General features: G+C 44.7%; 1 protein-coding gene across 2 annotated transcripts; it reads right to left on the bottom strand.

Annotated features, from left to right (window-relative positions):
- Positions 1-3,079: 3,079 nt before the first annotated feature.
- Positions 3,080-27,805, bottom strand: LOC138472706 (putative nuclease HARBI1). 2 transcript variants are annotated; one of them, XM_069611014.1, is made up of 4 exons: positions 27,700-27,792; positions 26,973-27,106; positions 4,353-5,816; positions 3,080-3,623 (listed from the first exon to the last, which is right to left on the bottom strand). In XM_069611014.1, exons 3-4 carry the CDS (start codon positions 5,117-5,119, stop codon positions 3,554-3,556), a joined length of 837 nt encoding a protein of 278 aa, XP_069467115.1. In that variant the 5' UTR covers positions 5,120-5,816; positions 26,973-27,106; positions 27,700-27,792; the 3' UTR covers positions 3,080-3,553. The 2 variants fall into 2 exon arrangements, with proteins under 2 accessions (XP_069467115.1, XP_069467114.1); XM_069611013.1 differs by lacking the exon at positions 26,973-27,106 and having other exon boundaries at positions 27,700-27,805.

The raw sequence follows: 27,805 nt of genomic DNA on the forward strand, positions 1-27,805 counted from the left end.
ATCTGTCAACTGGGTCTTCTTTGCCCTGCTTTGTTAAATACATGTTATAAATTAATGGGAAGGGTGTTAATGGGTTAGTTTAAATTAGTATGTATGCAGTTCATACTAGAACTGCATACATACTGAAGAGTTCAGCTGACCTGTTTACCCTGAACTCTTAGCATTTTAAACATTTGCTTACTGCAAGAATGTGCACTAACCACTTGGTGTCCGTATTACCCACATGAATTCACTTACTGCCCCTATATACAGTGTCCCTGCACCTACAGTTTCCCTACATCTCCCTCATTTTTCTACTGCTGTGATCCCCTGGGAAATCACTGTAGGAGACACTAAAACCATCTTTCAAAGAAATACAAAATAAAAAAAATGTGTACTCACAATTGAAATGTCCGTATATGAAATAAACACCGACCATACACATTAAACCACAGGCGTCATTAATCATGTACATACTCCAGCGTCATGGAACAAGCAAAATTTCCAACCATAGATGCATTAATGATGTTTCAACACATCAATAAATAGCATATATTTTATATATATATATATATATATATATATAATGTCTCATTACCATTTCCAGACAACATACAATGAAATGCAAAACAATAAATGAAAAATAAAAACAATAGTAAAGATTATGGGCCTCATTACAAGGTACGCGGTAAAAAACGGAATTTACCGGCATGGCGCTATTAACGTGTACACCCTCACAAGAGGGCAGCAATAGCGTACCATTACGAGTTCGCGGACACGAGCATAGCGCCATGCCGGTAAACCCCCTACCGCCATGGCGTTAAAGACCCAATAAAGTCACCTACTGCCCTCGACCAATGTGCTGATTGCACCTCCGCCCTCCTGCTGCATGGAAATATCGGTCACCGCTATTAGCGGTGACTGTTATTTTGCGGAACCGGAAATAGCGTCATCGCACAGGAACGGGAAATAGCACGGCAGCCATCTTCAAAAACACAATCCATTGCCATCCTCTGCCCCCTGGACCTGTTACGAGTTGTTCAGAGTTGGAAATCATCCTGTACACCTGCATCATGCCAAAGGCCTTCAAAAAAAAGCGCTGACAGGCAGCGCAAGGAGAAATTCACTCCTGAGGAATTGAATATGCTTACACAGACCCTGGCTGAGAATGCTGATGTCGTTTTTGCTAATGACATGCGGCGGCCCCCAATACTGAAGAAGAAAGCCATCTGGGACCAAGTGGCAGTAAAAGTCAGTGAAGTCGGCACCAGCACCCGCACAGTGCGTGAGTGCCGGAAAAGGTGGGACGACCTCAGGCTGCGGGTGAGGGGCATCCTTGCGGAGAACCACTGGATTGCCAGTGAAGAAGGGGCTGGTTCACCCATCCGACTCAAAGAATGGGAGGAGACCTGTGGGAACCTCATTGCAGTTGAATCCATTGAGGGAGTAGGCAGCATGGAGGTCGGCGTGGGTACCACTTCGGATGCAGGCGAGTTTACACATGACAGAATGAAATGTGAATGTACTGTTTGACCCATATGTCAGCACAGACTCCTCTCATGCATGGACACACATCCACACATGCATCCATCCATCCATCCCCATGTCAGTGTCAGACCCAAACACACACACATGCGCACATCACCAGTCACAAGTTCCAAACACAACCATGCATGGATGAGGCACTGAACTGGTACATCACCTGCACCACAACTACTAAGTCCCAATGCCCACAACTGCATCATTGATGTTAACTGCATTATGTATATTGAAAATCAACCAATGCCATCCCCCTTCTTGTCCCTGACAGGCTCACACACAGATGGCGAGGATGCCGCTAATGCATCCCTGGCACCAGCGACTAGTAAGAGGCCAAGGGCCCAGGAATCGGAGGACACCCCCACAACTTCCAGGGGCAAGGGGGGAAGGTCACACCTGATGACCATGAAACACTGACGAAGTGCCACTGTCAGGGCAGCAGTAGCTGTACCACAAACTGCATCCACACCACTGGAGGAGATCCCACAGGTACCAATAGCAGCCACCGAGGGCCCACCATCAGCTGCGGCAAGCTCCGCTGGTGAGGCAGCTGCCACTGTCCCTCGGTCTGATCCTGAGGACACCATAGTTGACCCAATGGGGATGCACACCCCAAGCCCCCCTAGTACCGCAGAGCCTGCACCATTCCACGCCCCAAGGTCTGATGTGACTGTTGAAGAGAACAATCCTGCCATTATGTCCCCCATGGTGGCTTCACCAGCTGCAGTGGATGCTTCTGAGGGCACTGCATCCAGTGCACAATCACCAAGCACTGCTCTCCAACTGACCACCATCCCGGAGCGTCAACGAGAATTGACTGTGCTGGTTGGGCAGCATGTTGAGGAGGTTGCCCATCTCAGGAAAAACATTGCGGAGATGGCGAGGCACTCCACTGACAGGATGGATGCAAACACTGACAGGCTGTGTACTGAGATTTCAAGGCTCAGGGAGGTCCAATCTCGCATGGCTGACGCCATGGACCGCCACTTCTTGCAACAAGGACAGTCTGCCCCATCATCATCTTCAGGATCAAGACAGACAAGCCCCCTCCGGCGCTCAACACGCACCACCAGGCGCTCGTCTGCCCATTCTAAAAATGCTGCCACAGACAATGACAAATAGGGGGTAGATGGAAATTCCACTGCGTGCATGGCCAAATGCATACATGGCAGACACATGAGGAACTGTTGTGGGGGGTGGGGTGAAGGGTGTTATGGGTGTGTCGTGGGGGGTGGGGGGAAGGGTGTTATGGGTTTGTCGTGGGGGGAAGGGTGTTATGGGTGTGTTGTGGGGGAAGGGTGTTATGGGTGTGTCATGGGGTGGGGGGAAGGGTGTTATGGGTGTGTCGTGGGAAGTGGGGGGAAGGGTGTTATGGGTGTGTTGTGGGGGGTGGGGGGAAGGGTGTTATGGGTGTGTTGTTGGGGGTGGGGGGAAGGGTGTTATGGGTGTGTTGTGGGGGGTGGGGGGAAGGGTGTTGGGATGTTCGGGGACTTGCAGTTTTTCACCTTTTCATTACTCAATACACTGGTTTATGTTCAAAACACAGGCCTGGACATCCTCATTGTGTCTGTGTACTTTATTGGCAACAGGGTCCATTGCGTGCTCACAAACATACACCAGTGCATTACTAACAATATCCATGTGACAGTATGAAAACATATTCCTCAGAATATTTGGTTGATCAGATGCTGTCTCACAGCACGTCCCTCCTGCCCATCCCCTCTTGCAAGACCTGCATCCCCTTCACCTCCGTCCTCATCATCATCCTCATCAGGTGCTTCTATTTCAACGTCAGGGGGCAGCGGCACATTCCGTCTGATACACATATTGTGCAACATGACACATGCCATGGTGATCTTGGACACCTTCTCATGTCCATACAGGAGAGCGCCACCAGACCTGCTAATGCACCTAAAACCTGACTTCAAAAGGCCAAAGGTCTGCTCGATCACGATGCGGGTCCGGGTATGTGCACGGTTGTATTCCTCCTTGTGCCTGTTCTGTGGGTTCGGCACAGGTGTGAGGAGCCAGCTCTTCAGGGGATAGCACGCATCACCTGTATGGGGGAGGGAACAGGGTCCTGCACTGTTCTCCTCACGAACGGCCTGTTCAAATGACACAAATTGGCATTGCATTGTGATTCACGTACACAATTGACAGCATACATGCAGATGGTCTGTGTGACAGCAATGTGCAAGGGGGAGCTACACCCTGCAAGTGGACATGCCCCATCAATGCCTCCAGCAGTAATTGACATGTCCTGGGTGAGGCAAGGTCTCTGGTGTCCCTGGGGCCAGGCAGATGTAGTTCTGCACTGCTGGTGTACTGCCATACCAACATTGATGTTGCCATGCAGAGAGGCATCGCTTCAGTGGTGGTATAGGTGCGTGGTGAAATGCTATGGCTAGGGTTGATCCATTTGCATGCATTATGGGGCACATTGCATATTTGATGTTGGGGTGGACTAATTCAGGATGGCTCTCTTGATGGCATGTGTAAAATGTAATATTTTGTGGCGTGGAATGTTGTGCAATGTGTATGTGGATGGATGTTTAATGTTTCTAGACCTGGATTGTTATCTATGTTGTGTAGCTTATACCTGCATGTCGGTTCATCTCAAGTACGTTGCGGCCTTCCCAGATGGACATTGGCGTACATCTGTATGTGCATTTGTCCGGCGGACGACAAGCTACACCCATTTTGAGTATTATCTCTCCCCACCCAAAACACACCCAGTTGGAGTATGTATCTCTCCCCCCCCCCAAAGCACACCCAGTTGGAGTATGTATCTCTCCCCCCCAATCACACTGCCATGTGCTTGCCCTGCTACTCACCAAGTAGCCACGAACGTTGTGCGCTCCATGTAGCGTGGGATAATTGAGTTCCGCAGGACCATAGAATCATGGGTTGATCCAGGAAATCGGGCACAGCAATGAGTGATTATCTTGTTGGCGTCACATACCTTTTGGACATTGATGGAGTGGAATTGCTTCCTGTTTCGGTAGACTACTTCATTGTGATGTGCGACCACCAATTCCACATGGGTACAGTTGATGGCCCCGATGCAACTTGGCATGCCTGCCAGTGAATAGAATCCAACTTTTGTGTTTGCAATCTCCTGCGCAGTCCGTGGCATGGTTATCAGTTCGGGTGCATGCTTCAGGAGGGCATCGAGTACCTGGTTCAGCGTGCGGGAGAATACTGGTTGTGAGATGCCATGCATCTGTCCCACTGTATGCTGGTAGGTGCCTGTGGCCAGGAAGTGGAGCACACTCACCACCTTCAGTAGCGGGGGGATGGCAGTTCTGATGTCTATGAGGCTCACAATGTCATCGTGTATCATGTCCACGATGCTGGTGATGGTATCCCGGTCCAGACGGTACAGGGTGTGTATCTGCTCAGGGGTTAGCTTGAATGGACTGGCTCTGATCCTGGGGATTGGTGGGTGCCTCTGTGGTATGATTAAGTGCCTTGGTGGTGCTTGCTGTGCCTGTCTTGCCCTCCTCCTCCTCCTGCGTCTCCTTTGTGCTGCCTGTTGTTGGAGCAGCTGCGCTGCAATCAGGTCCTCCAGGCCATGTAATGCTGCCAGTATTGGAACCATCTTGGTGTGGGAAGGGGTGTTGTGTGCTCCTTTTGAGCTGCCACAGTCTCCATTGCCTCCACCTGTGCTGATTGTGTCCACCTGTGGCAGGTGGGAACACTTCTCAGTTCACTTAACGGGTGGTTCGCGATGCCGGTATTAGCACCATGGCGGTAAGGTGTTTGGGGGGCTTTACCATGCCGCTATTGGCATGTCCACCAGCCTGGTGATGCTGTGCTAATAGCGGCATGGCGTAATTTACGGGATGGAGGGTCGCGCGCACGCGGCCTGCCCGCTATTAGTGGCACCGTACTTAACGGTGCCGCTAATGGCGGTGAGCCGGGTCGTAATCCGCATGGGGATTTAACGTTACCGGTATTCTGTTACCGGTAACGTTAAATCAATACCGCCTTCCGTGTAATGAGCCCCTATATCTTTTTGATCCCCGGTAGCCAGAACATAATGGATCACATCTCCGGAATGTCCTGTCCATTAGTTTTGCACTACAACTGCACATAACGCTGTCATCAGCAGAACTCCTCTAGTCCAGCACACCATGGGATCTCGTCCAAAGGCGTCATCTTTATGGCATCTCGGGCTCCTTATCTTCACCCTCTTCTCTCAGTATGGGGGCTTTACCGGGGCCTCCAATCCCATGGCATCCTCCAAGTGACCAGCGATCCAAGAATCCGCTCTGCCGGGGCAAGGAATTAGTTATCTAAAGTAAAAAAAAACAAAAAAAACAAATGAAGTACATATCACAACACATTTTTCTATCCCTCTTATGCTGGAATATCTGAATACAATTGAGTTATCATTATTACTATGGTGGCTCCCTGGATATTAATTTGCCACACTGGAACACCTGAAAATGAATTTATCATTATACAATTTAAAACATGCATCTCTCATCATGTACTCAAAATAATTTCAGAAATGTACATTAAACAAATCATATTTCTTTATATCAGTACCCCTTATCATTTCCCATTTACAGCAAAGCTTACCTTGACTCTCCGGTTAGCCCAATTCTCACTCCATACTCATTATTTTTTTTCAACTGGCCTCAACTTGCTCAAATCTTTTCACCTCATGTCTCGGGTGGAAAGGTTTGATTTTATTTACAAATAAAACTGTTCCACTGCCACCTCACCCCCCTTTTTAACTATCCTATATACTACAGGGGAGATATTGTCTACTATTCTAAATGGTCCTTGCCATGCTGCAAGAAACAGAGTTTTTATGCTTACTCTTCCCAAAATTAAACTTGTACACTTGATCTCCCACCTTTTATTCCCTTACGCATGCTTTCCTTTCATAATATGTTTTTGCACTATTAGCAGCCTTCTCCAGATTCTGCTGCACAAACGCAAATGCATGTTGTAAAGGCTTCCTCAACTCTTTCACATATTTGTGAATTGTGGAGGCATTTAAAAGTGTTTGCTAATGGGTCCTGTACAATAAATGTTGTGGCAACACCATCTTTCTCCTTGCCAGTATTTCATGAGGACGGAGATTTGTTGATTTAGCGGGGGTCTCTAATAGCCATCAATACTAAGGGTAGCCGAAGGTCCCAACTAGAACCTTCCTCAGCCACAAATTTCTTTAATATGTCCACAATAGACCTGTTGCTTCTCTCCACCCCACCGGAAGAAGAAGGCCAATATGAGATGTGTAGTTTCCTTTTCACATCCAATATTTGCCAAACTTTGGTCATGAATGCACTAGTGAAATGACTTCTCCAGTTTGACTCTTTCCTTTGGGATAACCCAAATCTAAAAAAATATGATTTACCAGTAGCGTGGCTGCTGTTTGTGCACTGCAATTCGGTGTGGGAATGCATTCCACCCATTTGGACATTAGACAAACCACCGTTAATAAATATTTATTTCCTCGGCTGATCTTTTTACAGGCCTGACATAGTCGATTTGCAGAGCAGACCATGGAAGGGTCAAACCTCTTTTCATTAATAGGGCTCTATGCATGGGTGATGCAGGATGAAATGGCGCACATACTAGACACTCTCTGGTGTATAGTTCAACATCTTGGGACATATATGGCCAATAAGAGTAATCTTTTAATATTTTCAAAGTTTTTTGTGAACCCCTGTGTCCTGCAGTTATTGCATCATGTGCATGATGTAACATCAGTCCCCGAAATGACAAGGGCACCACCCATTGGATTTGACCTGTCACAGATTCTCTAATCATTAATCCATCTTGTAACCTAATTCTCTTTTTGTTCTTCAGCAATGTACTCAATTCTTCTTTCCCTTTACAATCATTTTCAGTCAGAGGATTTTGTTCTGGAACTACCGAGTGATTATAAAATATGCCTAAAATTGGGTCTTCCTTTTGCGCTTTGATAAGGCCCTGATCTGGGGTATCAGAACTCCATTGCACTACAGGTTGTTCAACTTCTTTTGAATATCTGGAGCGCATGATCGCATCTACCTGCATTTTACAAAGTAGGTGTTCAATGGGAAACAAATCTCCCATTACAGCTCCAATTTTGGCTAACTGATCTACTTTGTCATTCCTCATCTTGTCCTCACCTGGCGTATTTAAAAGGCCTCCGATTTTTCTGCAATGTATTATTAAATCGTTTTCTGACACAAGTTTATCAATGGCTTGAATCATCTTCCATTGTTTAAGAGGTTTGTTGTTATATGTGAGCATACCTTTTGCCTTCCAACTAGGTAAATATTCTACAAAACTGTTTCACGAATAATCAGAATCAGTCACTAAAACTATTCAACTTTCAACTGCGGTACCCACTGCTTTGTAAATGGCAGCTAACTTTGCTACTTGACTACTTCTAGACCCAATCCTCATGCTCACTCTCGGGATATTGTCACATTTAAACCAGATATTTCCTCTTCCTGCTACCAGTTCTTTTTCTGTGTTATTTTCTGCATGGTATGCACACCCATCTACATACACAGTCAGTAAATCCCTAGATACATCCTCATTGAAAGCTGTGTGGCGAGTGTTCAAATTGGATTCTATTTCTGCTTCATTGGGTGTACATTCACCTGCACAATCATGCAGACCCACTAACCCTTGGGCAATTGGGCTCTTCTTATTTTGTCCATATTTTACTTCCACATGGAACCCCTGCAATGCCAACGTCCAGGAAATAATTCTGGACTGTGCCAAATTCCCTGACCCAATTCTTTTACTTTGCAGAAACTGTAGGGGTTGGTGATTTGTTTCAATAATTACTCTTTCACCTTGAATGATGGGATGGAAATGCTGCAATGCCCAAACAGTGGTTAGGAATGCTTTTTCACATTCACCAAATTTAGTTTCAACATGAGATAACGCCTTGCTAGCATATGCAATAGTTTTGTTATTGAAATCATGCCTTTGAGATAACACTGCTGACATACACTGGTCAGTGAACCCTATTCCTACAAAGAAATCCTGGTTCTTTATCGGATATGCCAAACATGGTGCCTTCATGAGGCATTCTTTCAGCCTAGCCACCGCTTCACACTGTCCCTTTTCCTACTTCCAGGGTACACCCTGCTTTAATAATCTGGTTAAAGGTTGTGAAATCTCTGCATAATCTTCAATAAACTTCCTGATATAGCCTGTCATCCCTAATAAATTCTTCAATCCTTTCAAATTAGTAGGATCTTTCAACTTCTGTATTGCCTCCACCTTTTTCTTTTGTGGATTCAACCCATTTGCAGTCACCTCAGGACGTAAGAAGTTCACTTTCTTTTTACACCATTGTGCTTTCTGTAAAAACACCTTGGCTGCCGCCTTCTGCAACTGGCCAAGCACAAGTCTAATCTCATCTAATGATTTTTTTCCCCATTTTGGGAATCTGTCTATTTTTCCATGTTCAGAACCTATTTGGAGTGTAGCTACTGTCTGCCCCTCTGACCTTGGACTATCAGTGTTTACACTGCAGTTTTGTGACTGAACATTTTCACAAAGATCACGTGGTAGCCTGTCATTTTCTGGCTCAGAACACCTTTTTGCATTTCGCATAGTGCCTGTGTTTTCGGTCTCCTGAAGTATGTTTGGCTCAAAATACTCCTCAGGTGACTGGCCTGCACCCTCCTTTTGAACAACCATTTTTCCTGTCTGGACTTCATAAGTATTCTGACTAAGAAGGGGGAATATTTTAACAACTGACTCTACCTCTTCATTAGGTGTTTTATCTTCACATATAATGTCCTTTTTATATCTGTCTCTCTGTTCTTTAGGCTTTTCTTGTTTATATTCCTCTTTCTGTTCTTCATCTGCACACACTTCGATAGTCTGATTCAACTCTAAATTGAACCACACTCCTTTTTTTTGTGTGTGAGTACCACTTGTTTCACCCTCACTATTGGGTATTTTCATTTTTTATCAGCATCAGCAAACAATTCAGGACCATTACATAAAGATGATTCATGGGCTTTTGTATTTTTATCATTGCAGTGGCTATTACATAGTCACTTGTTGTCAGAACGCACAAGCTCACTCCTATGGCATTCTGCACCTTCACTTGGCTGCTGTCTTTGGACTGCACAGAGTTTTCCTATTTGCTCAGACAACATTTTAACTTGGGCCTCAAGGCTTTGAAATCTGACCATGTGCCTGGATTCCTCTCTCTGCGGCCTAGGCTGATATTTGTTGAAGTCACCCTGATTGGGCCTATTTTGGTATCTCTCTGGAGATTGATTTCTATTTGGGTTGTTTCTGAATTCATGGGCCATAGGTGGTGGAGAATGCGGCATGACCATTCTTTGTGGTCGACTGGTGGTAGTGATTGGTTATAATGACACAGGACATAATTCATATTTTGTCTTTCATTTGGGGGCACTGCCCCATGTGCTGATTTCCATTTTCAATTGATCTATCCACATATCGTGACCTTTCTTGATGGCCATATATCATTGTATTAGGGTCAAACCTGCTCTGTGCCCCCAGTCTCTTATATGGGCCATTGTCCCTTTGATTTTGATTTGGATTGTTAGTCATGCCTGACATTTTCAGCTGGAACCCTACCCTAGGATTATCACCCAATATCTGGGACTAATGTAATTCTCTCTATTGCATGCATCATGTGACTGAAATACAGGGTTTTGGGTGGCCTGCCCCTTTAATTAGGTGTCACATTGTTCCTTGCCTGAGTCTGGGCTGATCAAAGAGGCCTTTTTGCAGATTTTATCTCCATTACCGATGGTGTAGAATTTTTAGATTTTGATTTTACTTCCCTATTCCTAGGGCCTTCCTCCCTCTGACAATAGATGATCTCATATAGTTTAGTTCCCTGTTCAACAATCCACTAAGGATTTTTCTCTGTCAAATTCACAAATTAACTGTGAAAGAATGTTTTTTGGAGACCATAAAAGTATGCAGTCTTAAATTCTGCATAATTAGGGCTAAAAGATACATCAAAACAGGAAAATGCTCTTTGTAATTCTTAGAGGAACTGGCGAGGGGACGTATCTGGCTTTGCTGTCATGGTATACGCTGCTTTATTGGCGTCTTGCATTGACTGGCAACGTTAGAAATGATGTCTGACCTCTTTCTCAAAGTCTGCCCATGACGGGTTTTCTTGTTCATTAAGGCTTTGAATGACACTAGCAGTTGCAGAATCAAGTGTTAGGTGAAAGTACTGCCTATACTGTTCCCTAGGTGTCATCCTTGTCTTGCCTTATTGTGTCTATGACCCCTTTTAGTTGCATCAGTTCCTGTTCACTCTCATCAAACTGCCTTTTTTTCTGAGATAGCTGTTTGTCCATTTCGCTAGATTTATACTGCATCTCTATGTTAGTTTGCTCTAATTCCGATTTTAAACACTTTATTTGCTCACTTGCCTCATCCAAGCTGATCTGCAATTCATTAATCACCTCAGAAGCATTCCCCTGTAGCCTTAAAGACCGATTTAAGAGAAACCAAAGCTTTGCACACAATCTTATTATGCAATCTTTTTCAGCATTTTTGTCTGATGCCCTGAAAGGTCTTAATAGGCAGACCTATACCATGCTGCTGTCTTCCAAAATATCATGCAATTACTCTTTTTGCACCTCTCCAGATATGCGGTCCTGCCATAAAACTGCATTTGCCTCCAGGTAGTTCACCAGCTCAGAAAAATGTGCTTCAATTTGGGACATAATGACACTGCGTGCAGCGCCACACTACCATCTCCCAGAATTAGTTCCCCTTTTTAAGTGCACCAAATGGCTCTGCCGAACACTCTTGCCACACCCAGTGACTGCTGTAAGGTTCCTTCCTTCCCACAGGCCAAGACACCAAAAGATGTTAGAGACTTTGTCTGGAGGGGATACACATATTTTAGTGGTATTGTGTTACTGTGGTAAAGTAGTGGTATTTTGTTATAGTGGTAATGCCTTACCTAGAGAGGCAATGCTCCCCTCAGACATACATTGATGTCTGTATTCCACCTCGGGTCCTCCCTAAAGCAGAAATCACTGAACTTATTACACTTGTCCGCCAGCAACTTATCTACGATGCAGGGCTATGCTCTATTAGCCAATTCATAAAGCATTTTGTATTGTGAAAGATTCACCAGTCACACATGCATCATACGCTTTTAAACTTGCTTACTATGAACACCAAAATGTATCTCATGTTTTACCACCTGTGGTAAAATGTATCAACTCCATTGACACACTGGGGCTCTTCCCTGTAACCACACACCCTCTTTGTCATTGAATACATTTATACACAGAAAATGCAACCCCACTGTTTCAGTTTTAAAAATGTTTCTTTTTATATGAACTATTATTTGAATCTATTTCAGAGAACATATGGTGCATTATAAGCATTAATACAAAATAGAACCTCTACATTAGATTGCATAGCCAGTTTGTATTCATGAATACATATCCACAGTACTTATTTTACCACAGAACGTGTGTTCCGACACAATTGGCAGGAGACACAGTCTAAGAGAGAAAACAAAAGGAAAACACGACAGCAAGCCAAGTCTTTTTTCCTCCTTTTTCACTTTCAAATCTGTATCTCCTTCAAGTGCTAAAAAGGCATTTTTCATAAAAATAACCAGTTGATCCTGACTGACCATAAAAATAAACCCATTCATACGTACATACTCCTCACTTCACAAATATATTCATCTTTCACTCCCAGGAGATTCTTGAACTGTTATCTCCGGACCCCTCTGAACTGTATTATCAGCACACGGGAGTATCACAAACTCTGCAAAGCCCAGCCGTCCACACGAAGGACACAGCTCGTCTGTCAAAGCTTCAGTTTCCCCCCCATGTCTACCGCCCATTAGCTCAGTCTTCAGAGAGCCTCTGCACTCCTGCCAGGAAAACCTTTTTCCCTCTGCACTGCACAACTCGACTCTTCTCATCTGTCTGCTATTCTGGCCCACACCCCTTCTGTCTCCTGAATTTAGATGCTATGCAATCTCACTAAAACCTGCCTCTTTTCCTGACGTATAAACATCACCCAAGCTGGTCAGCATTTCTTCCCTTAGAAAATAACCTCCCAAAGATGTTTGTAACAATTGCTTCCTGCAGCATACAATAGTGTCTTCAACATTGCTTCTTCCTCGCAGTTTGGGTAATGAAAACGCAGCCAGTAAAATCTGCCTGCACATTTTAATTCCATTGCAAACACCACTTCAATTTTAATCTGTCAACTGGGTCTGCTTTGAACTGCTTTGTTAAATACATGTTATAAATTAATGGGAAGGGTGTTAATGGGTTAGTTTAGATTAGTATGTATGCAGTGCAAACCGGACTGCTGACCTGTTTACAGTGAATTCTTAGCATTTTAAACACATGGTTACTGCAAGAATGTGGATTTCCTTTTGTAATGTGCACTAACCATTCGGTGTCCGTATTCCCCACATGAATCTCCTTTGCCACTGTTTGCTGCCTCCCCTGAATGTAATGTCATGGCTCACTTACTGCCCCTATATACAGTGTCCCTACACCTACATTATCCTTACATAACCAAGTTTGTCTCGTTGTGGCTGGCATGGACAGCCTTTACAGACGTTGTTGTCAATGCAGAGGTAGGCGATGGTGAGGATCTTTAATTTGATCAGTTCTCCGACTGGGAGCCAGTGCGCTGCTCTCATGGCTGTGCTAAAGTGATGACGTTTGTTGAGCCCCAACACGACTCGCAGAAAATTGTTCTAAATTTTCTGTAGTTAGTTTAAATTTTGCTCTGATGTGCCTCCCAAGCGGGCATTACAGTAGTCCAGTTATGCACTGATAATAGCTCTGGCAATTTTCATGCAGATGTCGGTTGAAAAGAAGGGTCAGCATGCTTCATCCATTTGATCACATAGTCAGCCGAGGAGACAATGGCGTTGACATGCCGGGATAGGGTTAGTGTGGCATCGACATGGATCCAATCATCTTGACAGATGGTAAAACATGGATAGGGTGACTATCAATAGTAAACAGCTTTTAGTTTGGGCTGAATTTGGTGAGGGGAGATGGGTTGCCAACAAGAAGGAGTTCGGTTTTCTCATCATTATGACAAAACCAGTGGGTGGCCATCCATGCTTGGATAGTTTCATCAATGGCATTGATGTTTTGGAAGTTCAAGCCATGGTCTCCCACGAGGGGTTGAGAATCTGTGTGTTGTTGGCATAGTTTGTATATTTGATATTGAGCAAGTTCAGGAGATCAAAAAGGGGTTTCCTATAAATGTTGTATAGAGTGGGTGAGAAACAGGATGCTTGGGGCACTACACAGTTGATGGCTGTTGGGTTGGATGAGTGTCTGCAAATACTTAAGATGTGCAGTTGGTCAGGAAGGATTCAACCCATTTAGTAGCATTTGCAGAGAAGGAGGCATGTTCTAGAACCTTGAAGCATCTTTGTGCTAGATGGAATTACCAATAAAATGTCTTAGACCACATAACCAGACACACTCAAAGAAGATGTTAAAATACGGCTTTAATCTCAATGAAGGAAAGCAGGGTGGATTCATCAACTAGATTCATTCAGGAATGTATTTTCGATTATACTTAGTTTAATGCTAGATGTGTCATCTATGATGTCATACTACGTGGCATATTACAAAAACCTAACAAGGGATATGTTTATTTTAGGGGAACATGTCTACATATAAAATTATATATGGGTTAATATCTCATTGGCTTCCCCTTCTACGTATATAGCACACTGATTACAACAATGAATATGGCAGCAGAATAATACTTGCAACATTGTATGAAAAAGTGCATGGCAGGCTTTTCTGATTGGTTGACAACCCACATCCAGCCTTGGACATTCGGCTCGCTAGCAGCACGTGCATAGAAACAAAACCCATGTGCTTGGAGATAAGTCAGCTCTCCCCTAGTTTTCCCAATTAGTCCACCCCTCTCACATCGGTAGGCCTCATGCCAATGCCCTCTGTTTGAAGTTTGACCTTTCCAGTCTGCACTGTTTCGGAACCTTCAAGGGAGTGTAGGCAAACAATTAAGTTGGCTTCAAGCCTAATGAATAGCCCTTGTTTGCGAGCTCTTTGTCTTTGACCACAAATGTGTCAATTTCAACATCTTCTTCTAATGGTCATCCTAAACATTGAATATATACCTCTTATAAGCAGGCTTCTATGTTCTTTCTACCTTGCGTTACATTGTAGTTACAGTTATTGACCAATGAGTCACGTCATTCTTCTTCGTGTTCATGGTTACTGTAGCATTTAATACATGTTTCTATTGGTTCTTCAGTTACATCGTCATCTTTAAGTATTTTCATATCGTTTCAGCATAGGTCTTTATGAAATACTTTCACGGTCGTCAGACTTTGCTTCAACGTACATCCATTCGGTTCATGGCTGCATTTCGACAGCTCGGCAATGAGCATCCTTCTTGGTAACTTTCCTCCATTATGTCAGCTTTTGGGTACACTCTACGTGGTTGCCCGAGTGCATATCGTCTCTCATACACAATCACCTATGTATATGCATTACTGCACCCGTCAGGCAATCGTTCCCTGTAACCATGAGCTAAGCCTATTTCCTGTAACTAAGATATCTTCTTGCACCAGCGCCTCGATGCCCATGGGTGGTAGTGCGCTTTACATATTCAATAAATAAATCAATAATATACTCGATGTGGTACAGGATTGTTGCAAGTATTCGTGCATGAGTTCCCAATTGTGGCTCTACATCTGCCATTCCAATAGGACGGTGCTAAGGGGCAAAGACCAGGGAGAAGGTGTCTACATGCTCCTCTACAGAGGTCAGTGGTGGTTAAACGGTGGCAGAGGATAGAGTGGGCTACCAAGTCAAAATCTGCAGACAGGTCCAAAAGCATGAGAAGAGAGAGGTTGTCAGAGTCTTTGGTGTCATCCAGCTCGTTCTTGAGGTCCAAGAGTGCCGACCCGGTTCTGTGGCTGGGCCGGAAGCCATATTGACGCAGGTTTAAGATTTGGTGATGCTCAAGAAGTTGTTTCATTTGGAGGTAGGTGGCACAATCTATGATCTTCAGGAGAAAAGGGTCTGTAGTGATGGACTGATTGTTGGTGGGGATGGAAGGGTCAAGCGAAAGCTTCTTGAGGAGGGGTGAGATGCATGATGCTTTCAGCAAATGTGAGATGGAGCAAGATGTAAATGATGCATTGATGATATCTGTCACTTGAGGCACTAGGAGATGTGAAGGAATAATAAAGTAGACACAGACAATAAGTTCAAGTTTTAACTCACTAAGTTTGATTAAATTAAATGTCAGGATGGAGTAAGGTCTAACGTGCCCTATGCTAAAGTGGGATTTCCCTACCTTAATAAAACTAAGGATAGTCAATGTGTGGAAGGGCAAATCAAAATTCAGTCTGTGTCCAAAACCCATACTTGCCCTCATAACGAACTGCATATAGTGTGTGGGGATGTCAGCATCAAAATGAATAGTGTTCAGAATAAAGTCCTGATCTTCTTCCAGTTCTTGACTTGTAATCAGTTTCCCCTTGCCCAATTTCAAAACAGTTCACAAGGTATCAGTTTTCCTTCCCTGAGAGTTCAAATCTTCCAGCTTTTAAAAAAGGACACAGTTCCTTTGGACACTACCCTTCTCTTTTGTCATAACTACTTTTCATTGCTTCACATAAATAGTTCTGTTTCTTGACTTCAACATCAATTAAGCGACTGTTGCAAAACACAAGCTTCTTTGTGGATACATTCATTGTTTTTTTCCATAAAGGGGGTACTCGATCTAGGCGCTGTTGTTGGAGCACACTGTCCACCCATTACAGGTCACACAACCAATACCCTTTCTTGTCTGCTTTCCATCAACAAATGTCTGCTGCTTTCCTTTGACAGTGAAGTGTGTTCCTTTCATCCGTATTACACTCTTCCAGCACGTTACCATGGCTTGGTTGGCCAGCACTTTCTGTATTCTTCTGGCTCTTGCCAATACAGGTTCCCTCTTAACCAGTAGTTCCTTGAATACTTTGAGCTTTTATCAGTACTTGTTTCTCCTCCCATACCCTTCTTTGGATTCTCTTGGCTTTGCCAACACTTGTGTCTCAAACAATCCATTATGTGGTATCTGCCACTTGCATCAGCTTGCTTTATTTCCATTCAGAAATGCTCATAACTTGCTTTTGCTCTGTGCAGCATTCAGAAATGCTTATCATGTCTTTCAATTCGTGGAGTATTCAAAATCACCTGCTTCAATATTCAAAAGCGTTTGTAACAATTTTCAGTTTGTTTGATATTTAAAGGCAGTTGTTTCAGCTTTGCTTGCTTCAGGTTCCCAGAGCGCCCCAGTATAAGTGTTGCCCAGTTTTCACCCACATGTTATATACAGCAGCTCCCGTCAGCTTCATTTTGTTCTCAGCTCTGCTTTCCGACTTCCAATGACTCTGCTCTTCTCTCGTGGAGGCCATAGAGAGTACTGCTTGCTCTCGTGTAGGCCAGCAGTGACTGGAGTGCTTTGGCGCCCAACAGCTCCTGCTGTGTGCACCCGACAAGGAGGTCTTGCAGCACTCCCAGACCCTCTTGAAGCCGGCCTCAGCAACAGCTTCCTTCTCTCCTGCTCAACACAGCTCTCGACACCCTTGTCTCCCGCTCCTCTATCTCCCTTCTGCCTCTCTCCAGTCTGTTTTGATCCAGCTCGCTTCTTTCTCCTCCTTGTGCTGCGCAGCCCGCATTTTATTCCATTGGGATTGTTAAATGACCACAGGTGTGGGTCATTCCATCCAATTGCATGACCATGGTAACACTCATTAACTGGACATGCCTGGCTGTTTCCTCTTAAATCCTCCATAGCCCCCTTCTTCGTCTCAGTACCAGAGTGGTGTTTGGGGAGGTTTGAATTAAAGAAATTGTGCATAACTCTGTGTTGTCTCCTCCTCGTCTTGGTAATTGACTGCTATGTGCCTGCATTAGCAATGTAAGGGGGATAGGTGTTTATCTTACCCCCCAAATGAGGATGTGTCCTCCTAGTTGATCTCTTCCTCGTTAAAGTGGAATTTCTGGGGGACATTTTGGAGGGAGGAATAGGGAAAGGGCTGACAATAGCTTACAAAAGCTTGAGGGATAAAAGTTTCATTCTGAAAAGGGAATGGGGGATACCATGTCTCACCCAAGGACATCCTCTTCGCCACTCCCCAAGTTCACTCCACCCAAGTGATCCTCCCTCGCATATCCACCCCCCCGAACGGGATCCAAAAGAGATGACCTTTCCCTAACCACCACAGAGGAGGATCCAGGGAGAAATGAAGTGCATACTTCCTCAGGTTCCTCACATAGTTCAGTGCACTCTTTGATGAGGAGTGCCGGGCACATGTCTGCTTTGCACCTGAATGGTTTAAGGCTCTTTCTGGCATCGTGAAGGGGTGTAACCTGAAGAGGGGAGAGGCCTGCTGGTCTGGGTGAGCGCTGATGGTGGTCTGGGGGTGGTGTTGATGGTGGTTAATTTGAGCTGGATTTTATTTTGTAAATTAGCTTTTATATCCAGGAGAGCTTTCTGGACCTCATTGTACCAGGTATTGTTCTTGGTGACCTTAGAAGGGGGCAGGATGGGGAGTTCAAGTTCCCATAGGATGGTAAATAGTTTGCAGGAGTTGGATTTAGGATTAGTGATTTGGGTGCTGTAGAAAGATGCTTTGGCCTTTAAGATAGCTTGTTTATAGGTTCTGACGTATGTGGGGAAGCAGGATTTGTTGGCATCCGTCTGGCATAGGCACAAGGTGCATTCGCTGGAGCGTTTTTCAGCCTGCAGAGGGAGGAGCTCAGGGGTGAACGAGCAGTTAGTGTGTGTGGCTCTCTTGGGGATTTGTGCTTTGAGCAGGCCAGTTTGCCAATGGCTGTATTGAGGGTGGCATTGTAGTGGTTGACTAGGCTGTCAAAGTCGAAGAATTCTGATGGGGGTGGGTGCTTTTTCAAGCGGTGGCTGGATAGAATCTCTGGTGAGATTGCAGGTACCGTGAGTGGAGACGTGGGGCGGCAGATGGGAGGGGGCGGGGCCTTGTCAGGGGATGTGATGGTGAATGTGATGACATGGGGATCCGACCAGACACAAGAAGTGTTGGTGAGGATGGTTATGTTATAGTTGTGATCAAGTGACCAGTGAAGTATGTGCCCATGGGTGTGCGTAGGCTTCACAATTTTTTGGGTGAAGTTAAGGGCAGCAGTGGTACTGTCCAAGGATGTGGTGTCTTTGTTGAGCGGGCCGGCGTAGCTGAGGTTGAAATCCCCTAATGCCATGACTTTAGAGTTGTTTTTTAAGTTAGTCATGAGTAGTTGTGTGACGTCATCTTCAAATGTGGTGGGTGGGCCAGTAGGGCGGTTAACAATGTGCATGCCAATCATGGAGGTAGGTGCTAGCGACAGCTTGAATGAAAGTGGCTGGCAGATAGGAAGGGGTGTAGGGCCTAGGTGTGCATAATGCCTGCCAGCCAGCTATCATTCATGACTTGTTTGATTATCTGGCAAAGTGGCATCTATGCTTCCCCATCTGTTACTGTGCATGCAATGCTTGACCGTATGTTGCAGTGCCAAAGAATGCCTGGCCACTGATATCCATGCATATGATGCCTCCCCGTACATTACTGAATGTCTGTTCAGTATTTACTTTGTAAGGCACGATTGGCACTCGATTAATATACATGGGATACCCGTACATAAGTAACTGTGACAAAGAAGACCTGTCCCTTCATTAATGTACATAAAACGCTCCGCCTCAGTTACTGTGACCCACAAAGCCAGCCTTTCATTTTCTGTGCATATAATGCCTACCATTAGTTTATGTGAAAAGAATGCCCACCTATCATTAGGTCTGCCTGCAGAGAGCATGGCTTTCTAAATTAAATGGCTTACTGGATATGATCACTGACAGGTAGGAACAAGAATCAAACTTGTTAGCCATCCAGCAGCAACATTACAGGTGTCTTCCCACAAAAGTGTCTTTGTTAAGATCTCTCCAACCCATGTTCCCGGATTCAAACTCTCTGTCTCTGTCTCCCATTTATGAGGGCTCCAAAGTTTGCGTGGATGACTGGGTGAGTCCCCTGCATGTGAGCGAAGAGTTTCACTCCTTGAATGCAAGTCTCTCTCCTGGGCTGCGGTACCAAACGACTTGTAGTACCCCAAGAGAACAGACCACAGTTCTTGCAGTTAGCCCATGAGATTCCTTTGGCTGGTCACTTGAGTTTCAAGAAGACTAAGGAAAGGCTCTCACTCTACTTCTATTGGCCAAAGATGGGGGCCGAAGTAGATAAATACTGTAGGAGCTGCCACACCTGCCAGACTTCTGGTAAGGTTGGCTCCAAGAATATGGCACCTTTAGTGCCTCTCCCAGTTGTGGGAGTCCCATTTGAGAGAGTAGGGATTGACATTGTTGGTTCCCTTGATCCTCCAACTTCCTCAGGCAACAGGTTTATACTTGTTGTATTAGACCATGCTACTAGGTACCCTGAGGCAATTGCTATGAGGACTGTCACCGCTCCGGCTGTGGCGAAGGCCCTCCTTGGTATTTTTACCAGGGTTGGGTTTCCTAAGGAAGTAATCTCTGACAGGGGGTCAAATTGTATTTCCCACTACATGAAAGCCATGTGGAAAACCTGCAGAGTTACTTACAAGTTCTCAACCGCATACCACCCTCAGACAAATGGGCTGGTTGAAAGGTTCAACAGAACCATGAAGAGCATGATAGGTGCTTTAGAGGACTCCCTTAAAAGAAAGTGGGACCTTCTACTGCATGCCTTCTCTTTGCTTATAGAGAAGATCCTCAGGAGGGAGTAGGTTACTCTCCCTTTGAACTTCTCTATGGTCATCCGGTCAGAGGTCCATTGACCCTGATCAAGGAGGGGCTGGAGAGTGCTCCTTCCCCCAAGCCAGTGAGAGTGAGTGACTATGTGATAGGTCTCCGAAGGAGAATGTCACAAATGATGGCAGAAGCAAGTGATAACTTGAAAGCTGGACAAGCACTGGTCAAGCACTGGCATGACCAAAAGGCTAACATGGTTGAGTTTACTCAAGACCAGCTAGTTCTCGTTATGATTCCAACAAGGCAGAGGGCCTTGCAAGACAAATGGATGGGACCCTTCAAAGTTGTGGGTAAACTTGGAGAGGTCAACTATCTGGTGGACTTGGGCAACCCCAAGGAGGCTCCAACAGTCTTCCACACCAACAGACTAAAAGCGTATGTCTCCAGACCTGATGTAGGAGCTTTGCTTCTAGCATCATCAGAGGAAGAAGAAGAGAGTGAAGCTCTTCTTGATCTCCTCAGAGGCTTACCTTTGGACGAAATGATTGAAGGAGTAAATCTCTCTTCAAATCTGACACCTGAGCAACAAGAAGAGTGCAAATCTATGTTGAATCAGTTTGCCTCTCTGTTCTCACTTTCACCAGGCTTGACCCCTTGGGGACAGCATGATATACTCACTGGTGACTGTCTGCCAGTCAAAAGCAGAGGATATCGAATGTCAGAAAATGTAAGAACCCATATCAAAGGTGAGGTCAACAAGATGCTTGATCTCGGGATAATAGAGCCCTCTACTAGTCCATGGTCTAGCCCAGTTGTGTTAGTACCAAAGGCAGGATCTAAATAAATCAGATTCTGTGTGGACTACAGAGCTCTTAATGCAGTCACCAAGACTGATGCTCACCCTTTGCCAAGGACAGATGAGTTGGTGGATAGACTTGGTACAGCCAAGTTCCTCAGCACATTTGACTTGACTTCAGGCTATTGGCAAATAACCCTGACAGACCATGCCAAGGAGAAAACTGCATTTTCTACCCCAGTTGGCTTATACCAGTTTAAGGTTATGCCTTTTGGATTGAAAAATGCACCTGCTACGTTTCAAAGGATGGTAAACCAGGTTCTGAATGGGATGGAGGACTTCTGCATGGCATACTTGGATGACATAGCAGTGTTCAGCAATTCCTGGGAGGAACATGTGGACCACCTAAGATATGTTTTGCAGGCTCTTGGAAAGGCCAATCTGACCATAAAGGCAAGTAAATGCCAGATTGGACAGAGTAAAGTGGTCTACCTTGGACATGAGGTAGGAGGTGGAGAAATAAGGCCTTTGCCCAGTAAGAATGAAGCTGTGCAAAATTGGACAACACCTACTACTCAGACCCAGGTGAGAGCCTTCTTAGGTCTCACTGGGTATTACAGGAATTTCATTGAGAACTATGGGTCCATAGCTTCTCCACTGAATGTCATCTCCTCTCCTAAATTCCCTAAAAAGGTTAGATGGAATAAGGAATGCAATCAGGCCTTTGAAACCCTGGAAAAGGCTCTTTGCCAAGCCCCAGTACTCAGAGCTCCTGACTACCACCAAACTTTAATTGTGCAAACAGATGCTTCCAATGTAGGAATAGGTGCAGTCCTCAGTCAACTGGATGGGAAAGGTAGGGAGCACCCCATTTGCTTCATCAGCCGAAAGCGGGAGGATCCTGAGACAAGGTGGGCAACAATCGAAAGAGAATGCTTTGCTATTGTGTGGGCACTGAAGAAGTTTAGACCATACTTGTATGGATCTACTTTTGTCATTCAGACTGACCACCAACCCTTGAGATGGTTAATGCAAATGAAAAGGGAAAATCCAAAACTATTGAGCTGGTCAATCTGCCTTCAAGGGTTTGATTTCACCATTGAGCACAGGTCAGGGTGTCACCATCAAAATGCTGAAGGACTCTCTAGGATGTATGTCATCGACTAGAGGTATGAGGTTCATCCAGGAGTGGATTAAATCCTCCTGTCCCTTAGTCTGGGGGGGGGGGGGCGAGTGTTAGGGAGAATTCTCTCTTTAGGCTGCATTTCCTAACCTAGTGAGTCCCCCAGCAGCTTTGCTGGATTTCTGGAGTTTGTTTTTTCCTCCTGCCAAGAGTGAGACTCTTTTCCTCCCACTCTTGGACATGATTAATGGTATTCCTTTGACTGGTAATGTGTTTTATGGGCTATGGGGTCCTTTACTCCATAGGGTCTCATGTGTTTTTTCCTATGTGTGTTACACAGCACCCTCCGTGCAGTAACACAGGGGTGTCATAGTGACACCCCACCATAGACTCCATACCCTGGGACTGACTACTGTCTCCCAGGGCATGTAAAGTCTTGGCTTTACTAGTCCCAGATTATTAACAGAAACCAGTACAAACCATCATATTGTGGACGTACTGGTCAGGGCAATTCGATTGCCCCAGGGTCTGTTAGTCGAGGGGGCACGTCCCCCCTGATCGAGTTTTGGCTGGTGGCAGTGGAAACTACTTTTTATATTCGACCGCAAATATTTTCCTATGGGATTTTCCCATTGTTCGAGGCTACCAACTTTAATTATTTAATTCTCATAGCCTCGAACATACCGCCGGTTTATTTAATTAATATTAATTCTCCGGTTGGTATTTTTTGCCAAGACTCGATTCTAAAATGGCGTTTGTGTTCTCTTCTGTGACTCCAACCCAAGTCGAGCCCTTTGTTCCACTTTTTTGGCGGGCTTCTCCACAGCAGCCTCCAAAAGTGGTGCCACTCTGTCTGGGTACCACAGGTGGTGTGGGAGGGGGTTTAGGCACCCTGGACCGAGTTACCCTGGTAACTCAGGTCGCACTCTTTTGTGATTGTCCCAAGTGGTGAGCCGGCCGGCTCACCACTTAGCATGTTTGAGTGACAGCTAGGCTGAGTGAATGGGGGTTTTCTGCATAAAAGCAGGGCTTCGGGGACTGGAACTTCAGAAGTCGCCACAGGACCTGAAAATCTGACGAGGGAGAAGCTGAGCCGACCTACCACAACGACACCACCAGTGGAGCCCTGCAGAACCGACTCACCACTTCCCGACGACAGAGAAGATCTCCCGGCTGGAGAGGCTTCTTCCCCTGACTGGTGGGCACAACCAGTTTTCCTTTCTTTCTTCGCACCCCAGCCCGGTTTGTGGTCAAACTGCCTGTGCCAAGCACCCCGCCAGCCGGATAGCCACTCACCACTGAACTGCAAATCACCGGACCGCTCCTTGTACCTGAGAAACTCTGCGGCTGGTTTCTTCCCTGGCAGTGCAACGGACTCCTGTCTTCCTCCACGACGAGATCCTCTCTTCCCCCGGATGAAGCACCGACTTGTACCCGCTGCCAGGAACAACTGCCCCAGCTGGAGCGTTCTCACCACTTTAAGGTACCGTGTCCGCCAGGCCTCCCTTTCTAAAGATTGCTACAAGGTAATAATAACTCCTTAACCTTCTGGATTGGGCTGGCTGCCTTGACCCTCTAACTGGTCCCTTTCTGTGGTCCAACTCCGTTTTGAATCTTTACAAGACTGTTGTGCACTGCAACCGTGTGACCTTGGACACATTTTGTTTGGATCCTCTGAAAGTGGATCCGGCCTCTTGAACTACTTCACGGTTTTACTTTGCCTTCCTCCCTTGTTGTGTTCTTGAAAAAGTGTTGGGATCTGTTTCAATTTGTTATCTGCTTTTCTCTCCCTTTTTAAAACAAACTATTAGAGTGCCATCTACTTTAAGCGCTCACCGCTGTCTGAAAATAAGTGGGGCTTTACTTAAGACTTGTCTAATATTCTTTTAAGGGAGTGTATATCTTTTAGTGACCGTGTTTTTGAATTGCTTACTATTAGTGCCTGTGTGTTTTTCTAGATGTGGTTTTAAATAAATAATTATATCTCTTTTACACCAAGCCCTGGTCAGTGTTTACTTGTTCTATTGTGTGCTCTTGACCTATTGTGAATACTCTGTATACTGCCTAACTCTTCTTGAGGGAAGTCTGACTGCTCAGCCACAGCTACCAAGTGAATCTGTGTGGTACAGACTGCTACCAAGTGGGTTTACTGCCAAACACCTGTAGTCCTAAATCTTTTGCAGTGGTCCCAGAGGGAACTGCACAGGTTTCTGCCTAAGATTGGTCACACATTCTGAGATGCCACTCTTGTTAACACTGTCCGAGATCTTCACCCTAGCAGGCTAGTTTGAAGGGGGAAGAGCAAGCCCTCCCGAGGATAGTTTATTCTCGAAGCGGAGAAAAAAGGAACACTTTAGCTTTTATTGGCTGAAGGTCCCTGAATGTCCAGCTGCATACCCGCACTGCCTCTCGCCACCCCCCACACTTTTGGTTTGTATCTGTAACCCTACAGTCCCCTCTCGGCACTTATCTGACACTTGTTGTCTGCCCTCCCAACACTCGCACTTGCCACCCGTTGGCTGCACTACTTGTTTTTTTTTCCTGTTTTCCTTGTACTGCACTTGTCCACACTCCCACACCCTTGCGCACTTCTCCCTTCCCCACTCCCCTGCACTTGCGCGATATGAATGTCACTAGGCCCAGTAAGATCGTCAGTTCTTGTCCTCCCTCTGTTTCCCCTCCCTTGCCTTGTCGCGTCTTGAAACACTTGTGTGTAGGCATGTTATAAATGCCATACTACATCATATCATATATCATATCAAGGAAGAGTATTCATGGAATGCAGGCCTGGAATTGCTATCTTATCTACAATTACTACAAAACCTCCGGGAAGCAGGGAACACAAGGGCTGAAAACAGTCCACGTTTGTAGCTGAGAATTGCCTTTTAAGAAATCAAATCTTCTTCACATGTAACTGTTGAATGTAATATGTTTTCAGAGTTAGGCAGAGACAGTCTTAAGGTGGGCCTTCTATGCATAATGTTCCTCAGCGACTGAAAATAAAATTCTCTTTTTTTCCTTTTCTTTGCTTTAAGAAATAACTATCACGTAGGTTTATCTTCGGCAATCATTTCACTCTGTACCACCTGGTGAAAAGTCTGTTGGACTTTGAAAATGAATGCATTGTTCCATCTCTGTCTGTCCTTCTGTGAAGTGGTCTCACTCGTATTAAAATCAATGATGTATTTTCTCAGTGAGCATGAGTCTCTATTTTCCCGTTTCTATTTCTATTTGTTTATTATGCGCCAAAGCCCTTAGGCATGCGGGCACTACACAGAAACAAAGACAACATGAACCATGAGATGAAGAAAAAAAAACAAAAAAAAAAACGGGAGACCCTGCCTATGTAAATAGTCTACTTTTCAAACTTTTCCTAAAAACAAGATGTTTTCTGGCATCTCGTTCCAGGTTTGAGCAATCAAGATGGGAATAGAGCGACCATTTCCCCTGCTTGTCTCGAAATGTAGTATGATGACGCCATGTGCGTCTATAAGGAATGGAACTTTATTTATATATTTCAAAGACACTATTAAAATGTTCAATAGTTTTATACACCATCTTGTGAGCACGCAGCACCAAGAAAGTGGTCCTTGGCTTTCCTTTCAGTTTAGTTGTTTACCTTTTGTGCAACTGCCACTTACTGTAGTGTGCTTACACATAAATTATAACTATATATACCAATTCATTATTTTATCTTTTCTGGCGGTGCCCACTTCTCTTTGTAATTTTGTGTACAGGACACTGTTTGGTTAGTAGTGCTGCTGAAAGTATGTTTTTGTTACACTAGGCACAAACACTAATTAACAAAAATAGAAAATAACAAGCACAGTTGTGAACACTGCAGCCTGGTCCTTCTTTACAAGGTTTGTCAGAACATTCTCACCTTACCAGCATCCCCTTCAGCTCTCCCGTGGGCCACTATGCCCTTAGTGTGATGGCAAGGAATACATTATTGGGTACTCCCTAATTTTTGTTTTGGGGGGTCAAATCTGTTGGAAGGGAGAGTCTAAAGGGAGAGTCTAAAGGAGAAAAAGTACATTACAGATTGACTACCCCTCTCTAGAGGTCCTGTAGATCACACAGGTTCGGGTGGAGAGCCCCGTTTAAATAGTTGACAGGGTGAACACCTTAATGGGGCAATTATTGAAGCTAGATGCAATTTTGCAAATCATAAATCTCTTTAATAATTTGTCGTAAAAACATATTACAAAAACATTACAAACATTTTCTTCTAATGATCATCAATCATACCATTCAACCAACATGATCCTATTACAAAAACGGGGTTCTATAGCTTAAATTTTCTTCCAGCATAACAGGTATTATGAATATGCATACATGACATAGGAAAAAGAATTTAGTTTTCCTTTATTAGTCGACATGTGTTTCGGCCCTTACGGGTGTACCACCTATGTCAGCGGTGGCCAGTAAAATAGGTATTGGGCCATCTTCAGGACAGTGGTTACTTCTAGAAGATCATTTTCGTTCCCCATTAACATTGATTGACAAATCTAAGAACATAAATATACATATATTGGTCTACAAAGAGATTGTGCTCCCCCATTTTGGCTGTTTGTAAGGTGATGGCCAGTGCATACTATCCTGCACATTAACACTGCACCCACCTGTGGTCCATAAACTATGATTTGGACTTCTGAGCTTGGACTACTGGCTGTAGCAATGATTTGGCAACCAGTGTCACGGCTTCCTACATAAATGAGGAGAATAAACTAGTAAATATGGTTACATCATTTCGAGTAGATTAAGTTATCTGAGTGGCGTAGAACTTACGACAGAGGCACGTATATAGTAGTGTCTCCTGGTTCAGTCTTAGTCCTCTCGGGATAGGCATTCGTCCATTGGCTGAGATATGGCTTAACTGCTGAAAATTGCAGTAGAAAGTTCTCCAGTTTGGAATGTTCTACCTGCATGTGAAAAGTGGACTTATTAGTTATCCCTTTGTGATTCCATAATTTGCATACGTGTGTCTTATTAACAGAAAGGAAATTTACGGAATTTATAGTTGTCTCTTCTGCGCCGGTCTCACTCTAATAGGGATTAACGACGGAAAGGTGAGCTATTCAAGACGTCACACCAATGGGGATTTCTTTATTGGTGCCTGTTAAAAAGGCAACAATCTTGGTTTAACTGTTTTTGTGTATTGTATTAATTTAAAAGCTCTTTAATACATCTCTAAAAGCATTCATCTACTCTGCAATATTGAGTAAGTATTGTTTAAAAAAGATGTAGAATGTCGAACATCTTTTTCATATTGCTTCTGTTGCGCACCGATATTATGTCCTCTTTTAGGAAAACAGAATGACAAATGAAACGTGCTCAACGGTGGTGACAGGGCTCGCATAAAACCACATAGTCACGCCATGCATTGATGTAGCCAGCTTTGCATTATCTAGTAATCGAGCAGAGCGTGCCTGTAACTGTTGCACTTCTAATGTATATTACTTGACAATGTTATGTAGCATTCTATTTAGAACGCGGGGCGCAATGTGAAGCTCACCTTTTTGCCTTTCCTGCTTTCGTCTATTTCATGCTTCAAACGCTCTGCCGTCAGACCGTGTTGTAAATCTTGCCGACAACCGCTCGTACTCCGTACTGGTTTGTTT

Source organism: Ambystoma mexicanum, chromosome 8 (genome assembly GCF_040938575.1).
Source record: "Ambystoma mexicanum isolate Mex_15411 chromosome 8, UKY_AmexF1_1, whole genome shotgun sequence".
Classification (NCBI taxonomy): domain Eukaryota; kingdom Metazoa; phylum Chordata; class Amphibia; order Caudata; family Ambystomatidae; genus Ambystoma; species Ambystoma mexicanum.

Excerpts from the sequence above, each read along its gene's own strand:
- LOC138472706 (XM_069611013.1), bottom strand. The coding sequence starts at position 5,119 with ATGGTTCCAATACTGGCAGCATTACATGGCCTGGAGGACCTGATTGCA. Across the intron at positions 3,624-4,352 it reads ACAACGTTCGTGGCTACTTG|GCCGTTCGTGAGGAGAACAG; the intron begins GTGAGTAGCAGG and ends TCATTTGAACAG.